This window comes from Podospora bellae-mahoneyi (assembly GCF_035222275.1).
Source record: "Podospora bellae-mahoneyi strain CBS 112042 chromosome 1 map unlocalized CBS112042p_1, whole genome shotgun sequence".
Classification (NCBI taxonomy): Eukaryota; Fungi; Ascomycota; class Sordariomycetes; order Sordariales; family Podosporaceae; genus Podospora; species Podospora bellae-mahoneyi.
In genome coordinates, this window is record NW_026946359.1 from 5570056 (window position 1) to 5587521 (window position 17466).

Genomic DNA, 17466 nt, shown 5'->3' on the forward strand with positions numbered 1-17466 from the left:
CGTCTTTTTGGCAGGGTTCCTGCGCCGCGCGCATGAGCAACCCCTGCAATCTTGGCATTCGATGGGAAGCTCCAGCGCAACGACGACATTGCATTGCTGCTGTCTTGATCCCATCACCAGCCAAACACTTAACCCAATTCCACAACAACACTATCTCGCCCTGTGAAGAGACCACAACCATGGCGCAAGTACCAGTCCAGACGATCCATAGGGATCCCCAGTTATTGTATGTCCCCCCCCTACCACTGTCTTTCACCACCATCCACGATGTCACTAACCACACTACCCTCACCACAGCTACTGGATCCTCTTCCCCATCACCATAGTCATGATCCTCACTGGCATCCTCCGTCACTACGCCACAGTCCTCATGTCCTCCGCCCCCAAACCCCTCGACCTCCGCTCCACCCGCGAGCAGCGTTCCCTCCTCCACGGCATCTCCCTCCGCACCAACTTCCACGTCCTCTCTCCCCGCTCCTTCCACTCCCGCCGCGACGCCGTCATCACCGCCTACGAATCAGGCGCATACCTCAAAGACCCAGAGAGAAAGGGTCAGCCCCCGGCAAACCCAATGACAGACCCGAGCTCGATGGACGGGATGATGGGCATGATGAAGAACCAGATGGCTATGATCATCCCCAACACGCTGATCATGAGCTGGATCAATGCTTTTTTCAGCGGTTATGTTATTAGTGAGTGGCTGACAGCTCCGGGAAGAAGGAAGGCGGCTGGGCTGACATGGCAAAATAGTGAAATTACCCTTCCCCCTGACCATCAAGTTCAAGAGTATGCTTCAGGCTGGTGTGGGAACCAAGGACATGGACCCGAGGTGGATGTCAAGTATCAGTTGGTACTTTTTGTGCATGTTTGGTTTGCAGTCTGTGTTCAACTTTTTGCTTGGCAATGACAATGGTATGTTTTGTTCTGGCAACTATTGACAAGGTGTATTGGCGATTCTATCCATGCAAGTACAAGCTGTGCTGACAATCTTCCTCCTGATAGCTGCCAGCCAAATGGCTCAGCAGATGGGCCAGATGGGCCCTCAGGCGCCACAAATGTTTGGCCCTGGTGTTGACCCCAATAAGCAGTTCCTGGCCGAGGCGGAGAACCTGGCTGTGATTGAACACCATTCGGTTCTGGACGGTGTCGAACAGCGGCTTCTTGAGGGAATTAGGGTATAAGGGATGCACAAAATGTGACTTTTCGGCTTACGGTGACGACAGCAACATACGATAGCGCCTCTCGATGAACCGGGTTTGGTGACAGCGTCGGCTACTCTCCTTCACTCCCACCACAAGGTGATGCCAAGACCAGGGGCGGCCATTGTCCCAATTATGGAATATGGGGCCTGGTAGGTGGTTTTTGTTGGCGCATCGGAATCAGTGGACTCCTTTGGTTTTGTTGGTGGCTGGGTGTACCACCTCTCCTCGAGAACCATGAAGCGCACGATTTCGTGGGTGTCATAGTACAGCTGTGTTTCCTCGTCAGACTTCCAAAGCCAGACCTTTTCGGCCTCGACACTATGGCGGCGGTTAGTGACAAGGGCGACTCGAGCAGGTTCTGGGACTCATGAGCGACCTACAACTCTGTCTCTTCTGGCAGTTCAGTGGAGGGAATCCAAATTTCGTTGAAGAAGGGCGTGCAGACTGGCGTGGATAGTCGGTCAGCTGGGAGGATGCAGCCACAAAGAGGAACAAGAGGTATAACTCACGCCGCATGCCTTGGGAAGTTTGCTCCTTGATACGTGCCTGGATAACTTCGCCCCTGTGTGGCCGGAAGACTACCATGTGGAACTCAACTGTATCGTAGATGTTAGCTAGGCGTTATCAAGAGTCATAATGTTGGAAAGAGAAAGGAATCCACACCATTTATGTTGACAAAACCATCGTATTGTCCTATCAGACCTTCTGAGGCATCGGTGATGTCCCATACGCAGACGCAGAGGCCGATGTTTGGAATGACTTTGTTGGCATATTTCTCATTGATCTTGTCCTCGATGGCTTCAAGACTGGTCTTGTAGAAGTCTTGGGGCTTGAGCTGCACCAGATCGGCGATTTTGGTCTTGGGAAGTCGATCAAAGATGTGTTAGTCGCTATCTTCCTCGAGGTCCAATTATGGATAAAACCAGGAAATTGATGAGACTCACGACAATCCACATCTTGGCGAGATATTAATTCGGCTTATTGATTATGAAAGTATAATCGCGAGTTTTGATGATGTGGGGTGAATAGTGTGGTGAAGTCGAGTTGGCTAAGGTGGGATTAACCTTCCAAAGCAAGTGAGCCAGATGTATAGTTTATTCCTGAAATTGACTGTACGGGTTTCAAGAAGTGGTGGGCGACGACGAATGAAGACAAGATGGTCAATGCAGAAGGTTATGAAAATCAAGCAAGAATTATAGTTGGGTATCACTGTGGTTGGCTTTCTCTACAAATCTACAAAACTTTTGCGATTGTTGATATGGAGTCTAGTCTCTTAAAATTCATCCCACACATCTGACCGTGACTGACTGACCTTGCCTCGGTGAGACGACTCACCTTTCGGGAAGCCCACTTGCAGCTCAATTCTGCCCCAGGAACCCCTGCAGCAGCCCCTTGACCGCCTTTGGATCCTGCGCTAGCGCCACCTTTGACGTTTCTTCTTTAGACACCGCTGGTCCACAACCGTTGCGCCTTTCCCTCTTTCCCGACACCTCTCGAGCCAAACCCACAGTGAAACTACCCGTCATCAAAGCCTGTTTTCTCTTTTCTGACTCTGCCTCTGCCTCTTCCCCGTTGGCTTTTCTGTTCTTCCTTGTAGAGACACAGCACTGCACAGAGATACCCTTTTCATCGTTCTCCCGAGCCTGCGTCTTTCCGAACTATCGGATTTCAAGTGAAGCCTCAATCCGTCATCAACTGGAGCCTGGAAAGTCGTCCAGCATATCGCGTCTCTCACATCTTATTTAACAGCATCATTCTCGAAAACCACGTCTCGATCGATCATGTCGTATAATTACGGACCCCCACCGCCTCCTCCACAACCAGCACCACCGAGCAGTTCTCCGACTGGTTATAATTCTTATGGCGCGATGCGTGGAGGGCATGGTGGGAGGGGGCGTGGAGGTCACGGAAACGGCGATCGCGGTGGCTTTCACCAACCTGCACCTGCATATGGCTACGGGCAACCCCAATACGGCCCTCAGGCTCCGGGTCCTTACGCGGGACCGCATCCCGCTCAACCAGGCTATCCTCAACAACCTCAGCAACAGTGGCACCCCGAGCATGGTCAGCAACAGCAGCACGCTCAGCACTCATCTTCTCAACCACCACACGGGTCACTTCCTGCTCAAAACTACCACCCCAACTACGCTCCGCAGATTTATCAACCACAGGCACCCTACGGATCTCAACCACAATACCCTCACGCAGGCCCTCCTCCCTACGGCCCGGGTTATCCAACAGGAGCACCCCATCAAGGTCCTCCAGCTCAACAGTGGGGCAGTCATCCTCAACAAACACCTCCTACGTCAGGACCGTATGGTGGAGGTGGGCGAGGTGGTCGCGGCGGTTATAACAACGACCGCGGTGGACCCAAAGGGCAAATGATGGGACCCCCCATCCGGATAGGATTTGATAACAGCAACTCTCAACCACCCCCCGCTCCAGTGAGCGCACCATACCCACCTCAACCTTACGGTGGACCTCACGGTCCTCCTGCACCGTACGCTGCGCCGTACTCCGCATATCCTCCTCCAGCACCATACATGCCTGGGCCAGCGCCATTTGACGGCCATACTGGTCACAATCCCCGCCATCACAATCGTGGCGGTGGTTTTCATAGCAATTCCAAAAACCGTTCCCACTTTGGTGGCGACAAGCATCGCAATCGCAACCAAAACAAGGGACAGGCCTCCCAGACCCCTCCGACCCATCATCAGAAGCCTGATGCTGCGTCGGCGAGCAAAAAGAAGAAGCGCAAGACTAACACACTGGGCCTAACACCTGGAGATGAGTCTGAGGAAGACTTGGAGAATGAAGAAGAACGTCTGACCGAGTTGATCGGCGCCGAGGCCCCAAAGTAAGTCTTGTCCTGTCCATGAGTTGGGCCCCTTGCTAACTTTACACAGTCCCCAAACCTCGGCCGAACTTGCTGCGTGGATTGCTGAACGCCGCGCCAAGTTTCCTACTAAAGCGAAGATCGAGGCCGCCAAGAAGGCAACGGGCAAGACTCAAAATGGTGACGCCAGCAAGGACTCTGAATCCGACCTCGTCCAGAAAGCCGAGAAACTTAGAAAACAACTGAAAAAGGTCGAATCGAGCATCAAGCGGAAGCGCGAACAGCAGGATGAAGGGGACGAGATGAGGGATCTGCATTTGAGCTCATCTCCCTCGACCGATTCTAAATCGGATGACGAGAAGCCTGAAGTCATGTCAACTCGTCAGGATTCCAACAACCTCCCTCCTCCGCCTAGAAAGGCAGACCCGACCAAACACTGCAAGTATTATTCGACGGGCGGCAACTGTGGAAAGCGGGGCAAGTGCCGCTTTGTTCACGATGCCACGGTCCGTGAGGCTGCTTTGAGAGAGCGTGAGATGAACGGCGGGCGCATGACCTTGCAGCAACGTCTCACGCTGAATGACAAGGAGCAGGAGGACCTTACCATTGTCAAGACGGTTAAATATCTCCAGGACAAGGGCCTTGTTCCTAAACCAGCTTCAGGTTCTGCGGCGGCGGCAGCGCAGCCCGAATCTAGCACAGCCCCCCAGCCCCAACCCCCTACGGTTGCCAAGAAGGAACCAGGCAATGGCCTTCCTCCTATCCCGCCTGTGCCTAAGTATGCTGGCTGGAATATGAACGGGTTCGGCAATACCGGGGGTAGATCGAGTGAGCAGTAGGGTTCGCGCTCTCGTTCAGCCCCAAGAGGATTCCGTTCACAATCAGTGCCTCGCAACCCGAGAATCTCATCGCCAACTGGGCACAACAGCAGCCATGAGGGGTATATACCAAAACTGACACCGCCTGATTACGGACCACGGCCTTCCTCTTGGCAACGTTACTAAACCTACGAAGCACGATAGGAACCCTGCGTTTGCAATCCAGTGTCGGTTACCCACGGCCATGCACAGTCTCAACCAGGTCATTAGCTGTCTCTTGGGGCTTCTTTCTCTCTCCTCCGATTTTTCTGGGTCGCGACGGGCCTTGACAGTGTCGAGTTCTCGTTTCATATTTTTTTTCAAGGGCCTCTCGGGCTTGCGGCACTCATCACACAATGGCAGGCCAGGATCAGCAACACTCACCGTCACCACAAGTAGCGTGGGCTGCTAGAGGCATCTGTCATCTTTCATCTGTACAATATCGCACGGGTTAGGCGTTTAGGGGTTAAGTCCTCTGCTTTCTTCGCGTAGTTTGCGCGGGCGGGTGCTGTAGCACTCGAGCATTGACATCTCTTGGAATGGTATGCTTTTCCTGAAGGTAAAATGCAGGTTGGTTTCATGGGTGTTTCTGCGGTAGAAAAGACGCAAGCAAGTGCTGAGAGGTACTGCTAAGCTTGGGTTCGGTAGCATGTCATAGAATAAAAGCGGTTTTTGAAGGTCATATTTCTTCGCCTCTTGTGTGACGATGGTTGTGTTGAATGAAAACAGGGTGTTTCCTCTAGTTTGATTTGAAAGGTTTGTCATATCATTTCGTAACATTCGATGGAGCTAAGGACCGAAAAGGGGGGGCAAGGAAACTCTTTTTCTATCCTTTCCATTTTCCTCCCTTCCATGTATCATACAGCACCAGCAAACAGGTCCGTCATCAAAATAAAACCACTATACCACCCTCCTTTAATCAATCCGTGATCAATGTTGCTATATCCTTCCCGTCACCATACCCCCGTTTACCGTACATATCATTCCAGCTGACTTCTTGTCCAAAATCATTGCTTCACACCTTATCACACAACACCTAAACCTGCTCCTCATCACTCTCCTCATCCCCAAGCAACTCCCCCTCATCATCCCCATCCACAATATCATAACCCCCCGCTCCCCTCGCAAAACTATCCCGTGTGGTAAACCTCCTGCTCCCCCAACCACCACCACCACCACCAAGTCTACTCCACCTCCCTCTCGATCCCCCTCCCGCACCACCAAGCAACCCAACCCTCTCCATCCCCCCCTTGACAACCCTCCAAACCGCGCCCGCCACCACCGGAATGGCCACCACAACGGCAACGACCCCGCTAATGGCAATAATCGGGTACTTTACCCACGGCTGCCCCTCATCAAAAACATGGGTGCTCGTCCCGTTCTCCCCCAGCCTGATCTGCCCAAACTTGCCGTTCCAGTTCCTCCAGACATACCACCCCGCCCCGGCAGCAATCACGACAGGGATGACAACCGCAAAGAAGATGCTCCACCCCGAGCGGCGGTGCTTCTTTTCGTACTCCTCCTCCTTTTGAGGGCAAGCCACCGGCTCCGACTGCTCGTCCATCGTCTTGCCGCCCTTGCACGTCGTGAGGGGGATCCGTCTGTACCCCGACGGTGGGAAGAATTCGATCGCGTCGGGGTGTTCAGAGCACCACTGCTCTCTTGTCATGGGGGAGAGCCCGTTGACGAGTGAGCACTGGCCGAAGGGGTCCATTTCAAAGTTGTAATCACTTTTTGACAAAAAAGGTTAGTTTTTTTTTTCTTTTCTTTTTTTTTATTTTTTTTTTTGGTGTTGAACAGACACAGAAGGGGAAGGGGGACAAACCATTCGAAATCCTCCCTTTGGCATTCGCAATCCTCTTTTCCGTACAAGGGTGACATCTTCATCGTGTTCCAGCATTGCACATCCCCGTCCTTTGCAATCTTCTTCCTTAGATACTTGCTCTTGTGCCCAAACAAGCACCCGTCCTTTTGCGCCGGGTGTTCTGGTGACCAGAGCTCGTAGTCCCCATTCTCGGGGTGGTCCTTGTCGAATTGGCAGTCCTTGTTGGCGAAACCCTTGAAGTTGAGCTTCATGGTGAAGGCTTTGTCGTCTTCGTCCTTGCCCCAGAGGAGGAAGGAGTGAGAGCCGCCTGAGCGGACGGTGGTGACGTCCCATAGTTCGACCTCCTTTTCGGAGAACTCGTGCTCCTTCCAAGTATTGCCTCGGTCGAAGGAGTAGAAGAGCTTGTTTGACTGTTTCCTCGAGGCGGAGGCGGTAGTCTGTGCGAGGATGAGAATCCCGCCTTGGTCGCCAATGGCCCACGTCCAGGTGCCCTTCATGACGCGCTTCCAGGTTTTGCCCGCGTCGGTGGTCATGTAGGTGTCTGCTTCTTTGAGGGGGCCGAGGGAGTCGCCCGTGTTACCCCAGCCGAACATGATTCCGACGGCGCCTTGGGAGGAGTGAGTCTTGCCGTGGTCGCGGCGCTCGGTGTACCCGTGGATGTGGAGGGCGCAGTCCTTGCTGCCTTGCTTATCGTGGCAGGGGAGCTTGGGCTCCAGGTTGTCTCCCACGGGAGCGGGGAGATATGCCCACTGGGCACCGTCGTTGTGCGTGATTTGTGTTTGGAGCTTCTTGGTCCCCTTCTTGTCGTCTGAATTGGCGACTACGTTGACAACCGCAACGCCTTCCAGACCGAGCATCTTTTCAAAGTCAACGTAGTATGACTCGTCACAGTTGACGTTGCGAACGCTAACGACGTAGGATGTGCCGTTAGAGTTGCTCTTGATGATGGTGCCGTATTGCCGGCCTTCCTCCATGCTGGTGGCAACAAACAGGTTGACGGCATGTGTAGAACTGTCGAGAACGGTATAGGCATGCTGGTGGGTAACCTCAAAGCCATGGGGGAAATGGGCGTTGGCATAGTTCTTGCCGTCCAGACTGGCGCTGGCTTGCAATGTCTTCTTCTCGGCATCTTCGGCAGCCACGACGATAAACTCGGCCATGGTCGCAAAATCCTTCACGTTTTTGCCGTAGACCTCTTCGTTCTTGAACCAGTCGTTCGATGACGCAAGCACCAAAGGCTTGGCCTTATCTTCCTTTTCATGCTTGAGACAAAGAATCTGGTTCTCCTTGCGGCCCTCGAACTTGTAGGCAGAAGACCCGGTGAACTCACAACGGCGAACCTGTTTTCCAATTGTCCGCCAGTAGTCGAAGGGATCCTCAGTGGCATGTGCAACACCGTAGCACTCGCCATCATCACACTTCTTGCCCATCCAGATCAGCCAGTCTTTGTGATCTGGATGGAAAGCGAGAGGGAACATGTCATTATCTGGCTTAGTAGGGGCATCGAACGCCTGGAACGTCTTGCAGCGATCCATGGTCACGAATACCTTCTTGCCAGAGGTAAGGAAGAAAACGGCATCCTTGAAGTACTGATGGGGAATGATGGCTGTAATCTCCTCATCCTCCAACTTTTTGGGCGTTTCCCAGTCTTTGCCATGGTTGAACGAGACCAGAATCGGGCCAGCCTTGTTAAGGGGGCGCATGATAACCGTCTCGTCCGTCCCAGTGCTAGAATCACCACGCTCAAGATAGTGCTTCTCAAAACCGTCCCACTTCTTTCCTTCCATGACATGTTTTGTCTGTTCGACCTTGCCGGTGAGCTCATGAGTGGGACCACCATTGCCGCCTATGGCGTCCTTACACTTCCACTCCTTATCCTTGTACTTGTCCTTCATCTTGTCGGTATCCTTGCAAGTGTTCCCAGGAATCTTGCGGTATCCCGAGGTGCCCTTGAAGGTATCATCTGGCTTCTTGTCCTTGCAGGCTCCTTCAGGTGCAAGTACCTTGCCCTTCTTGACACACTCGCCATCCTCATCCCTCTCGAAGTTGAAGTCACACTCATAGTCTTGCTCCGTGCAGTCGCAGTCCTTAGTCTCGGCGACAGCATGCTTGAACTCCTGCTTCAGGAAGCACTTAGCATCCTTCTTGCGGCGATGGAAGCTCTGAGTGTGGCCCATCAGGCAGGTCGGCTTGCCGTCCTTATCGACACGAGCAGACCACACCTCCATGTCATCCTCCTTGCAGGTATCCTCGTGAAGGCCCTCAAAGTCGATAGAAATAACGCGCCATTCCGGAGACTTCTTCGTCTTGCCAATGAGGAGGAATTTCAAGCTGGTTGAATCCTGAGAGGTGGTAAGGATGTACGGTCTGATCTTAAGATCATCCGGGAGAGATTCAGTTTTCCATTTTTGGCCGTGGTCCAAAGAGTAGCTGATCTCAGAGATGTCCTCTTCCTTGGAGTCCTTGACAGCAACCAAGATAGAACCCTGGTCACCAAACTCGTATTTGTGAGGCCCGTCCAAAGCCTTGGTCCATGTTTTGCCGGCGTCGTCCGAGACGTACAGGTTGCCCTTATCCCAGTAGCTCTTCAGCTCGTCGCCAGTGTTGCCAACACCCATGACAATGCCAGGGGCAGCGCTGGAGAAGACGCGGCCGATGTTGCTAAGATCCGTTACAGAGTGGAGATGAATGCGCTTACCATCAGCCGTGATCTTCTCAAATGTGCGCCCATCATCGAAAGTGATTTCCGAGTAGATCTCCTTGTCAGCACCGGCCTTCTTTTCAACCTCTTCCCAGTTTTTGACCTTGTTGACGAGATAGACGCCCTGAATGCCAGCGATCTTTTCAAAGTCGACATGGCCATGCTTGTTGCGGTTGGTATGCTCGGCGTTTTCAGTGAAGTGGTTACCCTTGGAGTTGCTGCTGTACATGACACCCATCGGATTACCCTGGTTCGATGTCCGTACATCAACCTGAATGCTGTAATTGGTGCTCTCCAACACGGTGTATGCGTTTTGCGCAAGACGGTGGTCGTGGCTGTCGTGGGCCGCGGGGAAGGCAGCACGGCTCCATTTCTTGGTGTCATCAGTGACAAAAAGCGCCATCTCGTCAGTGTTGAGTGAGGTAGTTGCGACCAAGATCCACTTCTTCACGATCGCAATGCTCACAACACCCTGGATAGCCTTGTCAGTATCCAAGTTCGGTTCAAACTCTTGAATATTCTTGGCTTCCTCGGTCTCTTTGAAGAAGTTGTCCGAGATCTTGAGGCGCTGGTCCTGCTTCAAAGGCGAGACTTTGTCCCTGACGATGCAAATAACACGGTCTTTATCGAGGTCATCTTCCCCTGTCGTGAATAGTTCTGAGCCCTTGGCCCACCAGCAGCCATCCGTATCGTCCCGCAAGGCCTTCCCCTTGGTCTTGAATCCATCGGTTGTATAAGTTGTAACCTCCTGGCACTGAAAACCATGGCATCTCATGCCATTGAAAATTATACGATCAGGGTCGTCGGCGTGGAAAGCCAGCATGTCGGGTCGAAAGATGCTCAGGTCGACGCCCGAGTCAAACTTTTCCCAATTCTTGCCGCGATCCGTCGTTCGGTAATGCTTGGAGCCCTCTGTAAGGATATAGGCGCGCTTCGAATCGAACTCGTGCATGGTCAGGAGCACGGCCTTGCCTTCGGGCACAGCGTCCACGCGCTCCCACTTTGCGCCGGCGTCGTTGGAGAGATAGACATTGCCATCATCGATATCCTGGAACAGCACTACATCCGAGTCGGCAAAGTAGTTGATATTCATGGGTATATTTTCGAACTCTTTGGAGTGGAAGGTTGGGCGATCCTTCGCAGCAGCGAGGGGTGTCGCCCATAAGGCTGAGGCCAGCAAGGCCGTGGCCTGCAAAGCTCTCCAAGCCCTCATGGTGCGTCGTTATCGAACCGGTCGTTCATCGACGAGGGAATCGATCGAGGGTGTATCAAAGCTGAAGGCGCGGAAGGGGAAGGCTGACTGATGTTGGCTCGCAATGCGCAGACGAACAGGCAGCGTACAAAAGTGCCGAATGCGTGTGCGTTGCAGCAGCGGGCAGCCAAGCTCTGCTCTTGGGCGTTGGACGACGATAAGATACTGGTAGGTTACGTTAGTGCCAAGCCTCGTCCTCCTCCTCAGTTGCTGCTACTGATGTTATCTTCGTTGCTAGGAGGAAATTGTGGGAAAAGGAGATAATCACGGCAAGGCTGATGAACTGCTCGTCTATTCTAGGCTCAAGTCCAAGCTGTCTTCTTCTCTGCGTGCAGTTGCAGGTGCAGCAAACCGTCCGTCACAAGCTGAGACGAAGGCTCACCAATAGCAGTTCACGCTGCCTGCCTGCGCCACAGTTGGGGTTTCGGGCCGCGCGGTACTTGGAGCTTGCGCCTGTTTGCCACCTAAACGGGCGTACCTTACCCCTTATCTTCTCCAGCACCTGAGTGGTTCGGGAGCTCCACGATTATGAACGTGACTTTAGAGAAGACATCGAGATAAAAGAAATAACGACTAATTACAAACCTAAGGAGATCTATACAAAGGAAACAACAGTGTCGACAGACAGACAGACAGACAGACAGAATATGTCACCCCCACCCACCTTACCAATGACCCACAACATCTGACAATCTTCGAGTTCCATATAACGCCGAAAGCGCACGATATAAAAGTCCCTAACAAGTACACGGAAAGTAAGCCATCGACAGAGGCCAACACCTGACCGGGAAGCAAAAATCCACCCTCGAGCTGCTTGCCCCTGTGACGACAGTGATTTTCCTATACCCGAACCTGTTTCGAGGTAATTGAAGCAACAATAACCCATTCGACCCCATGTGAAATGACAAGTATACACATTTAAACCGTAATATGCGATTCCAAATCCGCCACTTTCTCCTCGTCTCCTACATTTCTAACGTGTATTAGACCTGGAAGCTGCCGGGCTTCTTGAAAACAATGTAAGCAGTGCCGCCAGGCTTGAGACCGACCTGTTTCATCATGTTAGCCTTTTTCGTTTTCATCAACATTAGCAGAATGATACATACGGTGCAGCCCTTGTCCTGAGAGTAAGTGCCGGCCTTGAGCCAGCAGGTACCAGAGATGTCACCCTCGACCTTGATGTCAAAGTTGAGAATGGCGTGGCTGGTAGGCAGGTTGGGGAAGACGGAAAGGAAGGTCTCGCCCGTCAAGCTCTTGCCGACACCGATGTTGGTGGGGGACCAATTGCCGGCAGAATCGGGGTACTTCTCACTCTTCCACTTGCAGGCCTCCTGAACGGGGACACCGGCGTTGTTGACGTAGTATTGAGCCGTGGTGGGCTTGCCTTGCCACTTGTAGTAGGTCCTGGAGTCGGGGTTGGTCAAAGGATAGGTTCCGCCGGGCTGAGTATCAACGGGGATGATCATGTTCTCGTTGCCAGGATAGTCGGTACGGCAAACAGCAGCGTTGTCATCGAGCTCGTTGCGGACAAAGACACCACCCGCGCCAGCCTCGCAAAGAGTCTTGACGGAGGGGCGGGTGAGCTCCAAGAAACCATCCGCATTGCACCAAAGGCCACCGACAGACTGGCCGGTGGCACCCTGCTCCTCGGGCCACTGGGTCTTCTGGTAACCGGGAGGGCAGGCATAAGAGCACATCATCTTGGGCCTGCAGGTGCCATCAACAGGCTGGTCAATGTTGTCAACGGCCTTGCCCTTGACCCAGTCGCCAAAGCTGGCCAAAGTGGTCCAGCCGCGAGTGGTAGACCAGGGAATCTTGACAGCACCATAGTCGGTAGGAACCTCACTGCAACGAATCTTGCCGCTGGGGAATTCGGCGTCCAGACCGGTTCCCTTGGGAACCTCGGGCTCCTCCTCCTCCTCTTCCTCCTCCTTCTCAGGTTCCGGCTCCTCGGTAGCCTTGACCTTGGGAGCTTCCGAAGTTGTGGTGGGTTCGGGCTTGGCGCTGGTGGTCTTCTCGAAGAATTGACCACCATGCTCGGGGAGAGCGATCGAGGTGGTGACGGAAGGGGGAGGGGCGCTGAAGGAAGGCTTCGACGACCCAACAACAGCGAACTGGCCGGCGGCGATACCCTCCTGAGCCTTTTCCTCGGGGATGACCTGGCCGTCAAGAACGTACTTGACAACGGTGGGGCCCTCAACAACCTCGGTGATGATGACGGTCTTGTCGGTGCGCTTCTCAAGTTCAACGGGCGACTGGTTGTGCTTGCGGGCATGACGGTGGAGGTGGGCGTGGCCGTGGTTATGGGGTTGAGCGACAACGCCGGCAACAACCGCCGCGGCGACGGCAGTTTTGAAAAGCCCCTTCATGTTGATAGTGTGTCTTGACCGTATAGCTTTGTCGTCGTGACTATTTTTCCGTCGCAAGTGTCTGGAATGTTTCTGTTCAATATTAACCACTGGCCTGTCGTGGCGCGCCTGGTCAAGAAAGATTCACAGCCTCCGCCTCCGCCTGAGCCTGAGCCTCCGCTCATCGCAAATGATGTCTCCATTATTCTGTTTACAGTACCGGGATCGTGTGGATGGCCAACATCTGGGTTCGGAGATCGGGGCCCGAAACAACGGCCAACGTAGACGAGAGCGGCGGGGCTGGAGATCGGGTCTTCGGGAACGTGGGAAACTAACCTTTTGTTTTGTTTTGATCGGATGCTACAGGTACAGTACAGTACAATCGCAAGGTTCCAAAGGAATGTGGTAGAGAGCCGAAAACTCTCTGTTGGCTGGAAGACTTGTCGCGCAAAGAGAGTGTGCGGTGACAAGAGTGGAAAACGAGTGTGCAACAGTTCAAGGGAGTGGTGAACTGAAGAAGGAGAAATGGGGTCTCGAGCGGTGGAGCGGTCAGGGCGAGCGGCGGATGGCCAGACTGAGTCCAAGGGGGAAAATGAGGAGGAAATGAGCGTCAACCGGGGTGCCTGAGCTTGGATGGCCGCCAAGCACTGGGCGTTGACCTTGACGGTGGGGATCCCCTTCCTTGGCGAGATTGCCCAAATTTGGGAGTGGGCGGCTACTGCAGGTACCATCGTCGCTGTGACGGCAGAGCCAGATGCCCACCGGCACAGGACGTCAGCGCGTCGAGGGAGAACTCTGTCTGAAACAACCCATCCAACCATACCTCACGACAGCTTCAACAACATCGCAACCGTTCAAGCGGTCGTTGACTAATTCGATCGCGGAGAGATTCGACCAAGCCTTGCCAACAACAGTGGCGCGAAATCTCACGAGAGCCAAGACTGCCAGATGGAAAGCTGCCAAGCTCGCGACGAATCAAGCTCCTTTCGTGAGGAGTTTCTCCCCGATTTTCCAGGGCCCAGACTGTTGGCCCTCCGGATAGGTTCCGGCATTTAGGCCTTGGGAATGAGCGGTGGCGCCTAGGCGTCCTCTTTTGCGCGGGAGTAGAGAAGATTGTCCTCGTTTCGAGTTCCATTCGAGTTCCAATTTATTTTCTTGTCAACGCATGGCAAAGGCGTGTTGATGAGATGATATAGTAAATTGCATTGTCGTGTCCTGTCGAGTCGAGTCCATCTGTACAACGTACCTCGCATCGTTCCATCGGCCGCCGGCGTCGATAAATTCTCAGATAGTACCTGACTAAACCCGATTAGGAACATCAACAGCCAATCCGCAACCTTTCTGCAAATCTTGGGGGAAAAAAGCAGCCACCCGACTTTATGCCGTGCCGACACTGCTGACTCGACAAAGCACGACAGGAGTAGACAAAACGACGAGCTCGTTGGCCGCAACGGTCGAAACGACATGCACCGCAACGGTGGTGTTTACCATCCTCCTGGGCTTCATCGTCTCTGGGGTTCTGAGGCGCGGTCGGTCCACGCCGGCAGTTCTTTATTAGCGTCCCCAGAAACTTGACGATCACTCGTGTTGCGAGAGTCCACACCTGGCTAGAACTCGGCCAGGTTGTTGAGATCCGTTGATCCTTTCGCTTCTTGCCGCCTCGATGACCTCCGCTCACGACCCGAAACAACAATATTTCTCCTGAATGGCTGACAAACAAGGTCGGCCAAGTGAAGTGTTTGTTTTCGTAGCCCGCGGGCTATCATCACTCGTCTTTGGTGTTCAGCCGAGCTCTGCCAACAAATTGACTTACACGTCAGCCACTGCGTATCGGCTACACTTCGCAATGCCGAAGAAACACAAATGCCGTCGTGTTATCAGGCATCTGAGCACAGATCCAGATCAGGATATGCTGTGTCTGTTTGAGCAAGACACACACTCACCTATCCCACTCGCACATAGCCGAAAGACGTCAAGTTTCACAGGCACGACATCAACCGCTGACCTGGGAACTGCTGCCACGTTGTCTGCCAAAAAAGGCTTGTTAATGGGGATCCGGCATGGCTTTACTGACGCCGACTTGTGACGGCTCGGTCAAGCGGCGCAACGGCAGTTCGGTTGTCGATGGTGCACCTTTAGAGGTGGGGGGGTAGTATGCTGTGTATCCTGCCAATGTCTTGATTGCGGCGTTCTGACGAGGCCCTCAAGTAGATGAATGGTCCAGCCTATATTGACTTGAGTGGCTCATGCTGTATGTTGCGTGCCTTCAGTTAATATTGCTGTAAACTTTGGCCTGGCACCTATCTAGCAGGCCCTTTGGGAGCCTATGTCCTAAGAAACCTTTGACGCCAGTCTGGTCTGCCTAGCTTGCGTAGTTTATTTTTGTTCGGTTGAGAGAATTACCCTCATTGCCTCTCTAGACTTCTGGCGATGTTGTCTCACACCACACAGTGTTAGCGCTCCAAAGCATTGGTCTCTTTCTCGGCAGCCTTGCGGCGGAGTTTACCTTCTCTGTAATATTATCAGCTTAGGCATAGTCGATTCATGAATTCTGCTTCATCATGTGGCATTCAAGTACACTTCACCATCTCTAAAGGGCTATACTATGCTTCGGTGGATGGCACACTGGAGGGCGTTTTTCCTGTCCAGCATGGTGTTTTCGGTAAAAGTATGGAACTATCTACAGTATTATGGGCTACCGCTTCAGGAGAGCAGAGTGGTGTGAGGTGCTTCAGCAGAAGCCCATTTTTCACATTTTATTCATCGGTAGACACGTGGATTAAGGGTGCTTTCAGGTTTGTTGAGTCTTGTTTGCTATCACTACCTGTGACTTGTGGGTCAGCTGGTCGGTAGATGATTCATTACAATCACAAGACACGGGTATTATAGCAAACAAGACTCTACAAACCTGAGATCAGAGTACGAGAGGTTCATCCTAGGTAGAAGGCCTCCAGCAGCGTCCTTCGCATATGACATAACTGCGAATGTTGGTGAGTGGCACCACTATCCCACCAATCGCAAAGAAAGAGCCTCATACGATTTCTTCAGCTTTTGCAACACCATAGACAACTTAGTTTTTAACCAATAACGCTACAAGACTGTGTTGACATGCATGTAAGCAGCTGGAAACCCATAGAAGAGAGGCAACCAGTAATCAGTCGCGAGCTCTTATTCGTCAACTATGAAATCGACGCATTGTCCCCTCGACGTCACTCCTATGACGATCATTTTACACAAGGGCCTTCCAGCCTCGGGATGGCACGAGACGTTCATGCCCTCGAAACCCGGGTCTGAAGTTCTGTGTCGGAAGAAAGAAAGACTTGGGATGTTATTTCTTCCGAATTAGGAAGACCTTGGATGTGACAACCTTGGGTACCGCTGGGTGATGATGCTCGGATGGCGAAGATCTTTCATGCAGGGACCATCAACTCCCCGAGTCTCTCCCTTTCTGAGGGTTTCTTGTGAGAGTGATACAGCTGCAATCACGGAGACTTAAGATGACAACAAGAGCCACCTGCTACAGAGGGCCACCTGGGCGATGTACAGTATCATCAAAAGTCGTCATTCGTCATTGACAAGATTGGTTATGGATGATGTGGCGCTGCTGAGGTCCCCTTACGGCTGAAGAAATGCAGCGGTATCGAGAGGGGTGTAGGTGGTTGCGCCACTTTCTGTTAAGGAGTACCTGGTAGTCAGCCTGCCGCTTGCTGACTAGCCAGCTGGCATAAACGCCTTCATCGAGTCCATCGTCATCAAGTCAGCACAGCCACCTATCAATCCTTCGTGTTGCGCAGTGATTGTGCCGGTACTTTTCTCTCACGGCAGCCTGCCTCAAAAGCCCCTACACTGAATCTGATGTATGTCGACAGCGATGGTTTTCTACCCTCATCCTAGGCTGCCGACTCTGCTATTTTGCTGTAGGACAGATTGGGCCCGAGAGGACCTGATCCGTTGTCGTGGCGTGCAGTCGATCTGCCAAGACGCCGAAAGTGTCGATGATTGCGCCTCAACACAGGCATCACAGAAGTGCCAGCCCGGTTGTTGGTGGCCGACGTCCCATTCAGGTCTCCTCTGCGCCGCAAACTGACATGCAGCCCGTGTCTTCCTTTCCCACGCCGGGCAACACACGCTGCTGGAACTGGACTGTGTGACGCCAGCTTTCTGGGGTTTTCTGCAGACTCGGCCTGCTGGTAACCCTACAGTGCCTACCTCACCTCATCCCATCCAAACATGTCAGGTACGCCGAGAATGAGAAGAATGTGAAGGAGTGAGACAACTCATCCAACGTTCACAAATGATGAGGTTGGTGGCTTGATAGACCCCAAAACGGTTTAAGCGGCCGATCTCCAGCCTCTCAACGACGTGGTTGCCCTCACTCAGAGCTTGGACCCTCTCTTGTACTCCTTAACAGACGTTCGGGCTTTTCCCGAACGTCGCACACGCGC

At 53.0% G+C, this 17466-nt stretch overlaps 5 protein-coding genes across 5 annotated transcripts; 2 read left to right on the forward strand and 3 right to left on the reverse strand.

Annotated features, from left to right (window-relative positions):
* The first annotated feature begins 58 nt into the window (after positions 1-58).
* QC761_116820 (uncharacterized protein) lies at positions 59-1882 on the forward strand. Its single transcript, XM_062874953.1, has 4 exons — positions 59-226; positions 298-692; positions 751-912; positions 1003-1882. The coding sequence occupies exons 1-4, from the start codon at positions 180-182 to the stop codon at positions 1179-1181; spliced, it is 783 nt and encodes a 260-aa protein (XP_062738169.1). The 5' UTR covers positions 59-179; the 3' UTR covers positions 1182-1882.
* Positions 1283-2158, reverse strand: rpc25 (DNA-directed RNA polymerase III complex subunit Rpc25; the record flags this gene model as incomplete). The annotated part of the gene is made up of 4 exons (XM_062874954.1): positions 1283-1560; positions 1712-1798; positions 1866-2061; positions 2147-2158. 4 exons carry the CDS (start codon positions 2156-2158, stop codon positions 1283-1285), a joined length of 573 nt encoding a protein of 190 aa, XP_062738170.1.
* A 281-nt stretch (positions 2159-2439) lies between these two features.
* On the forward strand, positions 2440-5806 carry QC761_116830 (uncharacterized protein). Its single transcript, XM_062874955.1, has 3 exons — positions 2440-4059; positions 4109-5437; positions 5530-5806. Exons 1-2 carry the CDS (start codon positions 2984-2986, stop codon positions 4875-4877), a joined length of 1845 nt encoding a protein of 614 aa, XP_062738171.1. The 5' UTR covers positions 2440-2983; the 3' UTR covers positions 4878-5437; positions 5530-5806.
* VPS10 (vacuolar protein sorting/targeting protein PEP1) lies at positions 4923-11007 on the reverse strand. The gene is made up of 2 exons (XM_062874956.1): positions 6721-11007; positions 4923-6625 (listed from the first exon to the last, which is right to left on the reverse strand). Exons 1-2 carry the CDS (start codon positions 10632-10634, stop codon positions 5932-5934), a joined length of 4608 nt encoding a protein of 1535 aa, XP_062738172.1. The 5' UTR covers positions 10635-11007; the 3' UTR covers positions 4923-5931.
* Positions 11008-11340: 333 nt separating this feature from the next.
* On the reverse strand, positions 11341-14884 carry SUN4 (Sperm-associated antigen 4 protein). Its single transcript, XM_062874957.1, has 3 exons — positions 13358-14884; positions 11780-13114; positions 11341-11722 (listed from the first exon to the last, which is right to left on the reverse strand). Exons 2-3 carry the CDS (start codon positions 13040-13042, stop codon positions 11657-11659), a joined length of 1329 nt encoding a protein of 442 aa, XP_062738173.1. The 5' UTR covers positions 13043-13114; positions 13358-14884; the 3' UTR covers positions 11341-11656.
* Between the last annotated feature and the right edge of the window lie 2582 nt (positions 14885-17466).